The sequence below is a fragment of the Anoplopoma fimbria genome, chromosome 17 (assembly GCF_027596085.1).
Source record: "Anoplopoma fimbria isolate UVic2021 breed Golden Eagle Sablefish chromosome 17, Afim_UVic_2022, whole genome shotgun sequence".
In the NCBI taxonomy this organism is placed as follows: domain Eukaryota; kingdom Metazoa; phylum Chordata; class Actinopteri; order Perciformes; family Anoplopomatidae; genus Anoplopoma; species Anoplopoma fimbria.
In genome coordinates, this window is record NC_072465.1 from 11,451,378 (window position 1) to 11,466,500 (window position 15,123).

At 38.2% G+C, this 15,123-nt stretch overlaps 1 protein-coding gene across 1 annotated transcript; it reads right to left on the reverse strand.

The window, feature by feature from the left end:
* Positions 1-4,793: 4,793 nt before the first annotated feature.
* On the reverse strand, positions 4,794-13,588 carry arfrp1 (ADP-ribosylation factor related protein 1). Its single transcript, XM_054616246.1, has 7 exons — positions 13,204-13,588; positions 10,904-10,991; positions 9,547-9,629; positions 8,861-8,942; positions 8,613-8,683; positions 8,140-8,240; positions 4,794-7,508 (listed from the first exon to the last, which is right to left on the reverse strand). Exons 1-7 carry the CDS (start codon positions 13,294-13,296, stop codon positions 7,421-7,423), a joined length of 606 nt encoding a protein of 201 aa, XP_054472221.1. The 5' UTR covers positions 13,297-13,588; the 3' UTR covers positions 4,794-7,420.
* Between the last annotated feature and the right edge of the window lie 1,535 nt (positions 13,589-15,123).

Genomic DNA, 15,123 nt, shown 5'->3' on the forward strand with positions numbered 1-15,123 from the left:
CTCGATCAAATGCAAATCAATTTATAACTTTTATATAATGTGATTTTCTGGATTATTTTTTTTATATTCTGTCTCTCACTGTTAAAATAAACCTACCATAACAATTATAGATCGTTCATTTCTTTGTCAGTGGGCAAACTTACAAAATCGGCAAGGGATCAAATAATTATTTCCCCCACTGTATGTAACCACACATCATTAATCTGACATGATGCAGATACGTACAGACAAACAGATATGAAAGGCATCTGAATTACAGTCTTAAAATAATTTGAATGTTTATGTGCTGTGCAGTTTGTAAGTGTGATTTCTGAAGGAATAAATGAACTACAGACTTAAATGCCAATTAAAGTCAATGCCACTCATTTCAAGGATTAAAACGTAAAACAAAAACCACAGCTGAAGTTAAGCAAATTCACTTTTTATTTAAAGCATCTTCTAAACAGTATCTAACAGTAACAGTGATTTAAAGCTGCATTAATTTATATTGTTGTATTAACAATGGGTCGTATAAGAAATGTGTAATGTGAAAGGTGTCACTGGTAGTGATGAACTCACAGAGAATTTTCGATACCTTTATAAACCTGTTTTTTATATTTTAAGTCGGAAAACTTTACTTGTTTGGTTCACCCTCCAGTCCCTCCTCTTTGTTTCAGCTGAGTGGGTCAATAGACTGATGGGTCAGAAGAAACAGTAGCAGTAGTAAAACTAGAGGCCATCTTGCAATCAGATCACTCAACTACACACCTGTAAAGTTTCCCGACTGCATCATACACAGTTGCGTCTAGGTACCCCCCTCTTAGTCCATTAGTGGACTAATCAGTGGTTTTAGTCTCAGCCAACAAAGATGCCTTCAGATGATTAGTTGTAACCTTTTTTCATGCCCATTGACTTATTTCCAAGAAAAATATGAGCACATTCGTGGGAAACAAGATTTAAAGTTGTGCTTTTGTTTGACTAACAGTTTTACACATCCTTTGATTAAATCAGCTATCTAGTCAATTAGTTGATGAGGGGTAGTTGCTAAGGATTGCTTGAGTCGAGAACACTCTATTTGCAGTGCTGTCTCTGTTCAATATCTGTCCACAGACAGATAGACAGATACACTCCTAACAAACTACTCCAAACCTCTTCTGTGGTACCTTTTGCTACAGTAGGTGTCTCAAGGACTATATGTTACCATATGTTCGTAGAATTTTATCATTTAATCTTGAATGAGGACATATAAAGGCCACAACATCACACACAAATGAGAGGGAAGGCAGACGGGTCCAACAAAAAGTGATCTTTCAGCCAGGAGACCACTACTCGTTAGCCGTGTTAAATGAGAAGTCAATGTTGATGTTTTTGTCACGTAACTTGCCTACTTCAGTAACGGCACTTCCGTAGTAATTTTTACCCAAACGACGATCTTTTCCCAAACCTAACTAAGTGGTTTTGTTGCCTAAACCTAACTGAGTTTACTGTGAAGGAGGTTTATTTTGGAAAGTCTGTATTCATGTAACGAGCAGAAATTGACAGGGTTTGTTAGACTTTCGGAGGAAAAAACGCACAAAAAATGAGGAGTACAGTTTTGTAGGATATCATACGAAGTGTGTAAGGATACGCAGCTAAAGGTTAAATCGAATGTGATTTATTTTGTTCACAGTCCGCTGGTACAGCAGGACAGGTTATTTGCTAAAAATAAGAAAAATATCAGCAGACTTATCATTTAACAATAATTATTAATAGAATCAGATCTTTTTGCCTACAGAGCTGAGATCATAGTGTAAAACCAGAGGAGAAAAACCAATGGATGGTGATGCTTCTCTTGGTTTGAGACGGAGCTGGTGGAGGAGGAGCGTGTGGGAAACCTCTTGTGACAGTAAAGACAGTTTGCAGGGAGGGGCTTTAGGGTTAAAGGTCACGAGGAGTATGACCCTGGGATAGGTCACTTCTTGTAAGTGGATCAATGTTATAGACTGGATGATGTACAGTCACCCTGAAGACATGCTGAGATTATCTTTGGTTGTTTAAATATTCAGTGTACTTAAGTGACGCTAGCAGGATTAGCCTCCCAAAGTATTAGATGACATTTTATTACACCTGTTAAAAATTACTCAGAGGAGATTAGGACAGGTGTGCGTGTGCGTGTTTGTGTGTCTGTTTGTCTGTGTGTGTCTCTCTGTGTGTGTGTGACAGAGAAGCCTAAGCAGTTAAAATGGAGCATCAATTCCTGCTGACTAACAACACATGATGGGTGTTTAAAGCAAAGCACTGAGGAAGAGTGTAACAGATAAGATTTTTATATATTTATATATGGGGTTTAACGCATCATTGTGATGATGGAAGTAATAAATATATATTGTATTGTATATTTCAGTAAGTGGCTGTTATGTGACTGAGCATAAAAACATTCTGGGTTTATTTTTTTTATATGATTGTTGGTTACATTATTTTTCATGTCATAATTTTTCTTCCATAATAAGTCTTTCCAATTATTAACGAGCTACATTGATGACTTTTCCAAATGGAATGACTAGAAGGACAGAACTGAAAAAGCATTGTTGCTATGGATACAAAAGACAATAAATAAGGTTAAGCAATAAATAGGGATAAATACCAATAAAACAAAGAACTGGGATACTGTTATTTAAAAAAATAAATCTTACCTTAATGCAGCTCATTATTATGAAATTAAATTGTATTATCTTTACTCCTTATTGTGTGTGTGGTGGTTTTGTGCTGGACTATGTAACTAACATTTCTGCCACCTTGTTTAACCAGAATCTAGATGTTATTACGTTTCTTTTTATATATTAAAGGGGACATCAGCATAATATGTCTCTTTTAAAACAATTGGATTGAAGATCCCAGAAGTTCTAAAACATTGGTATTGAAGCCTGTGTAAATGTCCCTGCTGTGGTCCTAACAAAGGACTACCTTATCTTGTCACTTGGACTAAAAGCAATTTTAGGAGCATGAAACAAGAGTTGCAAGTGTTATATGTCTTCATTTATGTATGTGAGGCTCTCCTAAATACTTTTGAGAATACAAACAGCATTTACATTAAACTGTGAGATGACCCAAAAAAAAGTAAAGTCAGCGTGGAGGTAGAGGGGATCATCCAATGATCGCATTGTAGGCCAGCTGGATCTAAAAGAAATACGTGAAAGGACCATTACAGTGTATTACGTGGTGGTGTTGGCACATACTGTGTTAAAATGACGTACTGGTAGAATGGAAACAATGCCAACGGAATGTCAATTAGGATCTTTTGTCATGGAATTCCCAAGTTCAACAACAATAGGTTTTAATCAAAGTCTACAAAGTGAGGAGGTTGGTGCAGAGTAGACTTTCACCCAGATGGCCGGTGTTCTTGTTCTGTATGAAACAAAAAGTCAACGTTGACTTATTTTAAATTAGGTAGGCTATGTAAGTTATTTGAACCCACACTGTGATCTTTTCTTCCCTAAACCTAACTAAGTAGTTTTGTTGCCAAACCTTGATGGCTTACTGTGGTGATAGCATGTTGAATATTTCTGTGGTGGAACTGATTACCTGCCACCACAACAATGTGCTGTTAAGAGCTCGTGGTCATTTAACATATTTCTACTTTGGTTAAAAGCTCACATATATAACTGCATGTAAGTCTAAGTTCTGCATAAACGTGTAGCCCCGTGGCCAGCCAGAGTGTAACTGTGACTTGGGGCCTTCACACAACGGGGGCCTTTCTTTTGCACGATAAATTTGAACATGAATATAAAACTGTGGTTTTAGTCATGAGTACTTTCACACAGAATGTGAATATTACAAAAATATTGATTTTTTTTCTGAGCAAGGTTGGTTTTTCCGAGCTTTCCCACTGCGAACAAAGGCATCAACCAATCACGTTGTTGAATATTTATGATTATTATCAACCAATAAAATTTGTTTAATTATTTATAATGTCAGAGAACGATCATCTCTACCACAGAAATGTTTCAGAGGACTCATACAGTCTTTTAGCATTCTTGAGGTTTTATTCATCAATTAGCTAGGACAGCTAATCCTGAAGGAGCATCTATTATCAACCACTGGGCCCACTGCTGGTCCTCAGAGAGCCATCTAGTGGGCCCCAGAGGTACTGCTAAATGGTTAGAAGAAAAAAAAAAAAAAAGGATGTATTTTTCCACTGTTAGCTAGTTAGCATTCCCTCCGACGCAGTGACACAAAATGGGTTGGTTTTATTTATGAAAAAGTGATCATGCAGCAGTAAAAGCTCCAAAGCGTGCAGTGATAAAATATGACCCTGAATGTATTAAATATGGACTTATAATGGTGAGGGTAAGCATAATATATAATATCGTCATTATAGGTGACAGTGGCATAACACATATTTACAGCCCGTGTTTTTTTTTTTCTCATTCATTTGTGTAGGTAATCCTCAGATAAAATAATAAATAATCAGAAGTAGTCCTCAAACAAAAGGTTGAGCAGTGTGCTGCAGCAGATCCCAGCTGTGATGTTTATCACCAACACCTAAACGTTTCCTTGTGATTCTTTTCTCATGATATCACGGAGACAAAGTTTGATCTGCCCGAAAATCTTTAAAAAACCCATTATGGAGCAAACACAGGTGAACGGTACGGAATTCATTGGCAGTTCCGCTCTTTGACTTTTGTAGCTTTGACTTAAATGATAGAAAATATTATGTGTCTTTATGTATGATCAACAGTCCAATATAATGACATTTTACATTTAAACTCATTGTGCTCATTTCAAGATGTGTTGAGTGTGTTTGCAGACATGTCAAATTGAACCATGAGAATTAGTTTCTTTGAAATAAGAAGTTTATTATTTTGATCTACAATATATGTGACAGAGGACACTGATGTTTTGATAACAACTTCATACAACTTACAATCCTGGTATAAAGTGATGCAGCAGAGGATTTCTCTGTGACAGATAACCTGTCCTGTTACCCAGCTGTAGTGTCCAATTATGAAAATTTATATTTCCAAAGCCAATCTTCCCCAAAAAGTTTCCGTTATGATCAAACTATGAATATCTGACCTGTTCCCCCTGTAACTCTCCCCACACATGTTTTACATACACCATCAGCTCCATAGGTGTCGGCGTTTTCCTGTTCCAAAATATCGATAATGTATCAGCATTTAGGATCTGGGAGGACCCATTATCGGATGACTTCAAGTATGGAGTTGCATTGTGCAATGAGTAAAATTATGCAACCAAAAAAAGGCTAATAAAAAAAAAACCCCAACCCTTTTCTCCTTTTCATGGAGAGTTGGACTCAAACTATTTTATCTCAAATTATTTGGATTTGAACACTCCACAGCTGCCACAGGAAACCCTGTCAAAGTAAAAGTAATGAGAAATGTCCCAAACCCTTACCACTTAAGTTATTTATCGTTTATACATCATGGCATTATTGTATGATAGTTATGTGAAGTTTAAAACCTGATGAACAAATAACAAAACAAGTTAGGATTTTTTGGGATTATAACAACGTAACAACAGGTTAAGTAAGAAAAGTAGTGAATGCTTCCTCGGTGTGGGCCGGCAGTGTGCAGATTGGAGAGTACAAACCTTAAAGTCGAAGTAAAATTATTATTATTTTTTTTAAACAAAAATTTTTTTTCCTATTTATCTTATTCAGGTAACGGCGCCCCCTACATTGTCATTGACCAGGGGGCATGAATTGTTTCTGTCTCTGACAGTAATTTGATCTGTGTTGTATCACTTCAATGTCAACAGTTTACCACATTTTTCACATTCGCTCAGTTCTATCTATGATTTCATAGTTCACAAACTCAACATTACCATGGATCCTCCCAAACGCTGAATGTTGTACAGGGACAGACAGACCATACAGTGCTGCAGGTGTGTTCTTAGTCCAACAGGAAGTTCACACTGGTTCCCTCTACAAAAAGCCAATGGGAATTTGGAATTGGATTTCGGATTATTGCAAAAAATAAACTCTATGGTACTTAACACGTTTTGTTCAGCAAGATAATGCACACTTTTTTAGATTTTTGAAGCGTGAATTCAATTGGCAGAAGTAAAACGCTAAAGTAAGGCTCCACACAACGAGGCTGTTCTAGGGACTTTAAGTAGACTCAGTTTTAGTAAACTGGTTTTAGCTCCTTTTTAGCTACCGCCTTTTTTAAAGACAAGTAAAAGCTTCAAAACTCACAAGAGGAGTATTAACTGACCTATTTTATATTGTAGAACAAAACGTTAAAATCTCTTCAGTTTGTGTGAACCACAGACCTTATCTCAGTCATCTAACCAAAATCACATTAAAAGAACCCATTGACTTCACGACAAGGGAACAGGAAGTGCAAAAACGCTGACTCATTTCTGGGATTTAGAACTTATTCCTGCAGCTCTCTATCGCTAATGGCTGATAGCCAACTTGTTGAAAAAGGGGGGGGAATGAAGTTTATGGAGTATGACGCTCTGCAGTCAGTAGGTCACTTTGGAGGTTGACAGCACGTCTCCCAGCCATGCTCCCTTTCTGTTGTCACCATGGAAATAAAATAGGAGTGGAACGGACATTCGACTCACCGTAGCAGGATGGTCAGAGCGGCTGCCATTTTTTTGTGCACCGTTGCCATTGCGGCCGTTGAAGCGTGCCAACTTCCATATAAATTAACTTGCGGCACTTGTCAGCCGAACTCAAGCTGAGCAACACAAAAGCTGCTCCCTGACCTGTGTTACCATAACAACAACCTCCATTTTTCTTTTTGACCAAGTCAAATGACCACGGAAAACATTTCAACGTCAGTTCAGCCCCTATTCTATTTCTGTGGTTGTCAAAGAGTCCGCCCAACCAGAGGCCTTAAGTGTTGATGCCATTTGACACAAACATGTTAAAAAAAAAAAAAAAAAAAAAAAAAAAAAAAAAAAAAAGGGTTCTGTCCTCTTTTGAAAAATGTGCACAATAGCTGTACTATCCTTGTTGGTTGATATTTCATTGCACATAAGATGCTACTTAAAAAATGTGAGCTAAACATTGTTCAGTTGATCTGATACCGTGAACAAACAGAGGACCCCCTGTTGCAGTTTTGTAGATTTCACATGAGAACCATTTTTTTTTTCTTCAGTGCAGAGTGCACAGTCACACACCCCCAGCCAGCTCCGGGGACTGGGACCGCTGCCCACACATGAAGCAGGAGGAGTCAAGACACCGCCTCAAAAAGGTAAAAAGTCAAACTGAGTCCATTCAAAGCACATCTGAAATGATGCTTTGTGATGAAAAACAAAACAAAAATGTGAAACTGTCTGTTATGAACTCCTAAAAGCAGAAATCCAAACTGTTCAAAGTCACGGAAAAACACGAGGGGAGAGGAGAGATTATCAACTCCAGGGTTTACATGGAATGTCCTCAAGGAAGAACTGGCAGTCCAGAGTCAGCAGGAGGAGAGGTGGGGGCTTCTTACGTGATGTCCTTCTGTCGGGGCGGCCGGTGAATGTTACGGACCACGCACTTCACCATCCACTCGATGCCTTCGTTCACTCCGTCCCTATGTCAAAAAAAAGAAGTCACCCAGTACTTATTTCTTGAGACCAAGTACATAAAATGGGAAAAGAGCTTAGATCAAGCTGGCAGATTTTCCGCATGTTTGTAGTCAGAGTTGTCCTGAACTCGAATGTATCAGTCAGCTATTTCAAAGTACAGATATGGGACTTTAACTTTGGAATATCCCTATATTGATACAGCAGCAATGTTTGATTTTGTGTCTGTATGAAGTCAGAGAACCCGTATGTCCTTTTCCAAATCCCTTAAACGTTAGCTGGCTTTTGCTAACATTAGCTAGCTTAAGATGCGGCTATACACAATGTAATGTGTCCGTAAAGATTGGGACACCAATGTGATGTGAATATCACAGCAATGTTAGCTTTGAACAGGCGTAGGCATTTTTAAGGATAACAGGAAAGGGAAAAGTAGACTGAGGTTCTGCCAGTTTCCAAACTAGCTCAACTGTTACTGGATCACGGAGCGAAAGGGGGCGGGACTAAGGAAGGGTCCATTTTGACTTTTTTAATCATGCCTACATGTTTTCAGTAGCAGCACAAAAAATACTAACTTTACATTTGACAGGTGGCTGTTATTGCACACACTCAGTATACCATTCAACATAGTAGCGGTCTTACCCTGTCAACGCAGTACAAGGCTGGACTAAACAATCTCTCTTGCCGATCTTCGGGGCGGAGTCACTGAAGGCTGTTTTAATGTCGGGCACTGACAAACAGTCCTGAGGACAGAGCAGAAATAAGACCGGACTGAAGGCTGCAACAGCGACGACAAAACTGTGAAAACACACAATCATTATCTCTAATACAGTTGTATATCTTATAACAGGTGACTCAGGCTGAGCCCTGACGCCTTCTTATTGCTTGTACAGCCCAAAAAACAGTTCAATGCCTTTAGATTTTAATATTTACAATGTAATGAGAGAGCAACAAGCAGCAAATGTTTACACTTGAGAAGCTGGAGGCAAAGAAAAATAAGCATTTTTTTATACGACTTAAACTAGTCATCATAAAACACTGGTTAGCCTGTGTTTTAAAATAGGTCTACATTAACCTGATCAGGGTCTCAGTGAGTTAAAAAGATCACACAGTACCGGTACGTCCTGCTTGTTGGCCAGCACGAGGAGCGGGACACCTTCTAACATCTCGCTGCTGATCATTTTCTCTGGAGGAGACCACAGTCACATGATGGATTCAAAGATTAGCAAATATCCACACACGATAAAACATCTTATGCTTTTGAATTCAAGTGATCTGCTCTTCAACACTGGAGCCTGTCAGCCACAATGTCATTATGTTGGTAGAATAAAATCAGACAAAATTTGAGAAGAACGTCACTCACCGAAGGCCTCCTTTGATTCTGACAGGCGCGCTTCATCAGTTGAATCGATCACGTAGATGACTCCATGGGACTCAGCATAGTACTAAACATACACATGACCAAAACAAAGAGATATCAGAGCAGCCTCCTGCTCCAAGATTGAATGATGTCCGCCAGCCTGTGGGGAGATCATGTTTGTGTTTTATGTCCGTCTGTCCACGTCTAATCTTGCATACTACTGGATCCGTAAGCCTGATGTTTTAGTTGCATATCATCGCCACTCCTCATTTGACACATGAAAGATGAAAGCCTGCTCTAGGGAATTCATTCTCAAATTCTTTTGAGGTTTTATTTCCGTAAATTTTTTATTTATATTCTTCTGCTTTATTATCGATATCTCTGATTACCTTTTTTCTTAACTGTGGCCTTATATAAGCTTCAATAAACTTATGCATTGTAGTTTCAAGTTATTTCTAGTTTTCTCTTTTTTTTTAAAAAACTGATCACTTGACATAAATCCTTCAGTTTGATCTGGGGTTTGGGCAGTAACATGGTAACAAAAGGTAGAACCCAGTTTTGAAAATACATACATTCATACATTTACATATGAGAGTATTTTTATCTTAGTGTATATTCCTCCACTCTGGTGAAGACACAGAGAGCCTGTGTGTCAGCACCAAACTGTCTGTGTTTCATTCTTGACTCACTTTGTCCCACAGAGACTGGAGCTCCTCCTGACCTCCCAGATCCCAGAACATCAGACGAGCCTTGCCCACATCGATTGTGCCAACTGTTAGGGAAAGGTGAGAAATGAATAAGAAATGTGGTACTGTAGGGCAGCACGGGGACGAATCAAACACATATTGTAAATTATAAGACGTGAATCAGATGATCACAGAATGAAGAAGTGAATTGTAATGAAAAAGAGCTGGATTGATTTTGTTCAGAAAGCAGCTATGCAACAACCTGGTATCAATTAGGTTAGCAAATTATAATGAATCCCCGCAGTTAGCCAGTGAAAAAAACTCCTTTAACATCACAATACGATTGACTTCGGCAACAAGTAGTCATTAGCCAGGTTCCCTTCCAAATCCATCGCAAATTTGAAACGAATTTCAAGACAAATCAGCAAAGGAATATCCCCATTAATGCTTATTTCCACCCACTACCGCTGTGTGATTATTAGGAGCTGGTTCATCAAGATAAGCAGTAGGTGGAGCCAAGTTTTTAGTCGGAAAAAATGCCACTGAAGAAAAGGAGGACGCGGCAAGATGCGTATGGCTGGGCGATAATTCAATGTTAGTTTATTGTCTTTCATATGAATCATATAGGGCTGGAATCCCATTTCAAGATATCGTGACCAACAATTCCATTGTCTAAATTGGTAATAACAAGCACATACTGACTAACTTCTAGGAAATACTGATCATTTTGCACTTAAGTTCATAATTCAATGACAACATACTAATATTTTTCAGGAATATATTAGAAAAAAAATAGGCTTTGCCCTTTGGTTATTTCATATAGACTATTTATTAATTGAATTTCCAGAAAACATGCTATATCATTATATATTTTGTTATCGACATATGAAATGAACTATATCGGGATGAAAGATTTTGGCCATATTGTCCATCATTAAGATGAGCTAATAAAAAGAGCGCCAGTAAAACATCAAACGGTGAAAAACTATGTAGAAAACTAAATAGACATGACATTTGTGTTACTTCCATTTATCAATATGAGGAAGGTTCCGTGGGATCTGTGTGGAGCGATGAGTAGTTTTTAATCTCTTCAGTGGATGATGAAGTCACATGCTTCATGTACATCATTTAAACCTTAAATCTGTTTGCATTTCACTTAGTTGCATTTGGCTTTTATTGATACAATAAATACATTTCAATGAGATACACATTTTCTTTTATTCTTCATTTTCAGCTTTTCGACTACTATTGTGCACCAGAAAAGTGATCCATCCAGGGTAGTCAGTGTTTGGAGCAACAAGCCTATTACTTTTCATGACAAGCACAAGTGAAGACAAACAGTACTGGAACATTCACTTACTGTTCAGGCCAACTGTGGTTGTGATCTTTGATAAATTCATTCCCTTATAGTTCTTACTGAACTTGGTTTTGGTTTGTTCCAGAAAGGTCTGCAACGAGAGACAGCAGGGAAATTAACAGACTAGACATATTTAGATTCAATGATTCGGCAAAGGCTAACAGGTACACAGTAGGTGATCAGGGCTCAAACCGTTTACCACCACCACAAACCATCCTGAAATAAAATGTAAACCATCCCAAAATAAATGCTATTCGTCCCAATTGAAAGATGAATTGAATTTCTATAGCTAAATGTGACGCATGATATAAATAAAACACTATGATTATAACCGAAAGTAAAAAAAAAAATAACAATATTTAAAAAATGTACATTACATTCATTGATTAATTCATATCTCATGCATTTAATTGATAACTCAAAATGAATTGCAATAGATTTGTTGCGCGTCTATTCAGGCATTTACGGTACCGCTGCAGGGAATGGCCAAAAAGAGACTCACTGAGACAGCAATGCATTCTGACATTCCACATACCTTGTCAAATGAAATTATTGGTTGAGATAAAATGGTAAGCTTTAACATAGGCTTCCTGAAATGTACAATGGGTTTGTAGTTAGATAAGTATTACTTTTCAATATGTTTAATAAAACGTGAAGCCGTTGTACTTAAGAGTGCTCTTTTTTTAAGAAAGCTAAATAAATTCCCCTCCACTGTAAATATGTAACGAAAATCCCCTCAATTTTTAACCAGACAAAACAGTTTCCATTATATGTTTGCTAAGATTTCACCCATGGCATATGAATATTTAAATTTTGAGTCTTTCCAATGTGCAATTTTGGTGAAAGTCTCATTGAAACTTTAACTTGGAATGTTTGCAGAAAACTCCAATAAATTTGTGTTCAGAACAAAATTGTCTATAAAGATATAACATTTGAAGTTATTGCACAATACAATTTAAGAAAATAAAAAGGAAAAGTAACCACAAAGTCAAAACACATTGCGTATCCCTGCGTATTTGACCTCTCTAAATGTCTTCCATCTTGATTTGCCAAAACACTGACTATGACCATGTAGGAGGTAATTTACAGTACTTCTCGTCCCCATATCCCTCCAAAATGAGGAACACTTGGTGGAATGAAGCACCAGAGGTCTCTTGTAGCCATCTGCGCCAACAAAGTTGGTGTCACACTGGAACTTGAATGCCAGGCATTCATAATTCTGCGATGTATTTTGTGAAGCAGGTCATTTCTTTCAGATTTGGAGCTGCGGTTTTTAAACACTTTGGCAAATGGTTTTTGATTTATTCGATAGACGTGATTCAATAGTTCTTTAAAAGGTTGTCCAAACACAATGAAATAGCTGGGAAAAAATATGGAAGAGCCAGATGATGAGGAGGATGTCTGGTGCCAAGAATGTATAAGGTGGTGGTTGTTGCTAGAACAGGATGTGAGGTACCAAACCATCTCCGCAGCTCTGCAGAAGCTGAGCGCAAGGTTTCCCGCTTCAGTATAAACTAATCATTAGTGTCTTTGCACTTCCTGATCAATTGTTTTGAAGAAATGGGTTTTCTGGATAAGTTATTGGTTAGCATCCTTAATAAGGTCTGTGGTTAATACAAACTTAATAGATTGTATCGTTATGTTCTACTACATAAAATAAGTCAATTTCAAACTTGGAAATGTTGAGGCTTTTATGGGTTGAAGAAAAGGGGCAAAATGAAACTAAATGTCATCACACTAGTTCACCTTTACCTTAGTGATGATGTCAAGCGGCCGTTGTGTAACATTGGTTTGTTTCTAGCAACATTAAAGCTTTACTTCAATTCATTTATTAGATTAGCTGAGATAGGCTCCAGCACCCCCGCGACCCTTAACTGGATAAGCGGTTACGGAAGATGGATGGATGGATGGATGGATGAACGTAACAAACTTCTGTTGGCCACAAAGCTTATTGTCTGCAATAATCCTAAATACAATGGAAAAAAATCCCTTTTCTCGTGGGAACTAGTGAGATGATAACTTCCTATTGGACTACAAACAATACGTCACCCCTTCGGCACTTTAATTTGGCCTCTCCAAGCACCGGTACCGTACCGAAAACCCAAACTAATTCATTACAATTGGGTTTTTGACAAACGACGACTCACTTGGCCGCAGCGCTCTAACTTAAAATAAAAACAGGACTGACAGCTCACGAAGCCACATAGAGATGAAAGCAGCACAACACAGAGAATACCACAATCACTGACGAACGAGTTAACGTTAGCCCAGTTGTAATAAATTCAAATTATAATGGGATTTACCGTTTTCCCAGCGTTGTCCAGTCCTAGGATGAGAACACAGTATTCGTCCTTTTGGAACATGTACTTATATAATCCAGATAATAAAGTATACATCTTGAAAAAAATATGTAAACAACACAATAACTTGCTAACTAGTCATGCCAATATTAGCTTGACAACATAGCTTAGCCTACATATGAAGCCAAATACAGCGACACGTGCCGCTGTGGCGTCATTATCATCAGAGTAAATAAAGGCGAGAAACCAACAATCGTCGATGAATAAAATAAGTCCCTAAAAGTCGTCGTTTGTCACTAGTTCGCTACTCTGAAGCTCTCTTTGAGCAAAGACGCTACGTGTTACCTAAACAGGAAGTATGGCTACAGGAATTGTGGGAAATAAAGTACACGGTGTCACGTTAGCCATTACTGTTAACATGCTGTTCGTTTAAATATAACTTCATTTCCCAAGAAGCATTTCGGTGTGTCTGTCCGCTCCATGGAGCGTAAGAGCGTAAGCCATTGGCGTAATCACGTTAAAGGAAAAAATCCACCCTAAAATTAAATTCTCCTTCTTTTTCATCGTCGTTAAAACCAGCTGGTAGCTGCTCTGCGTTGGATTTCTTAATGATGGGGCTGGTAAAGTTGGTCGATGGAGAGGTATTTGGTACGGCCAAATTAAATTATTCTTTCATTCATTGACCTCTATGCGGCCAGTGTGTGAGCCGTTTGGTGCTTTGTGCAGTTCTTTGCACTGTGTGGGAGTGTTTTACTGTCTGTTTTACTGTCTGTTGAGGTTAATGAGAGCAGTGAACCATACAGACAGAGTACTGTGAGATCAAAACAATAAGCTAAAACAGGCTAAAAGATGAATGACTTTGATACAAATCTTAATATCAAGAATATTGATCCATAATGATGGAATGATCAAAATTAACTGTAATACCTGTTTTTACCTCCCTGACTTGCTGGCACACACTGTGGCTTATACATCCCATAAGTGATGTGCATAACTCCATAGAACATCTCTAAAGAAGCTATATAACTATGAAAAATCTCAACCTCAGGTTTAAACTTTAATAGTTAACATGGACACAAACATCAACCACTGTGTTTAGTTATCATATATAGCTTGTGTTTTTCTGTTTAGAAGGGTTAAACAGTAGTGTTCAATGACAATTCATGACTGTTACTGTAAACATGGCCTCAGGTCTGAAATATATATGAAAATACATGTTTGACATATCTTAGCTGTATGTTATTTGAATCATTAGGCCTGACTGGCAGCTTTAAAAGCTTCATATTCTCCTACCATCTTTTTCTTTCATCGTTAACAGGGAGCTTTAGTTACTGTCCGTACAAAGCCAAATCACCTGAACTCCACACACTTAACAAAATAAATAAAGTGGCTGTTACAAAGCCGACTACAACTGAATCCTTTGATGGTCTGATTATCACTCCACTGCTGTGTTCTGTTCCCAGAGTGTGGCACTTTGTGACGAATGTCTTCCTCTGCACACATCTGTAGAATGTCTTTGGATTGTCCGTCCTTCCATACAGTCCATCGGCTCTGTGTGTGCAGAAGCTGCTGATGGGATACACCATACTGATGTTCTGGAAGCAGCTGTTGCCTGGTCTGGCTGTGGTGCTGCTGGCTGTGGTGAGGGGCTCCTGTGTGGGTTGTTTGTCAACAGAGGGAGAGGAGGAGGTTGTGGAGAGAGGTACAGCAGGTGTTGTTTTCTGTGTTGTCCAGTCTAGCAAAATATATTGAACAGCATTTTAAGAAATTTCACAATTATGTTCCACACCAAAGGACGTACAACCAATGTTAACTATGAAAATCAGTTTGGTCAACATGTGCTGTCAGCCTGTGAAAACTGTTTACCATCTCTGTCTGTGGTACTAAAGACTTGAAAAAACAACAACTTGGTTTTGGAATTTG

Bases quoted from the DNA above. Each gene is read 5' to 3' on its own strand.
- arfrp1 (XM_054616246.1), bottom strand. From the start codon at position 13,296: ATGTATACTTTATTATCTGGATTATATAAGTACATGTTCCAAAAGGAC. The intron at 10,992-13,203 runs GTAAATCCCATT...CTCTCGTTGCAG, and splicing joins TGGACAACGCTGGGAAAACG to ACCTTTCTGGAACAAACCAA. The intron at 9,630-10,903 runs GTAAGTGAATGT...TTTCCCTAACAG, and splicing joins AACCACAGTTGGCCTGAACA to TTGGCACAATCGATGTGGGC.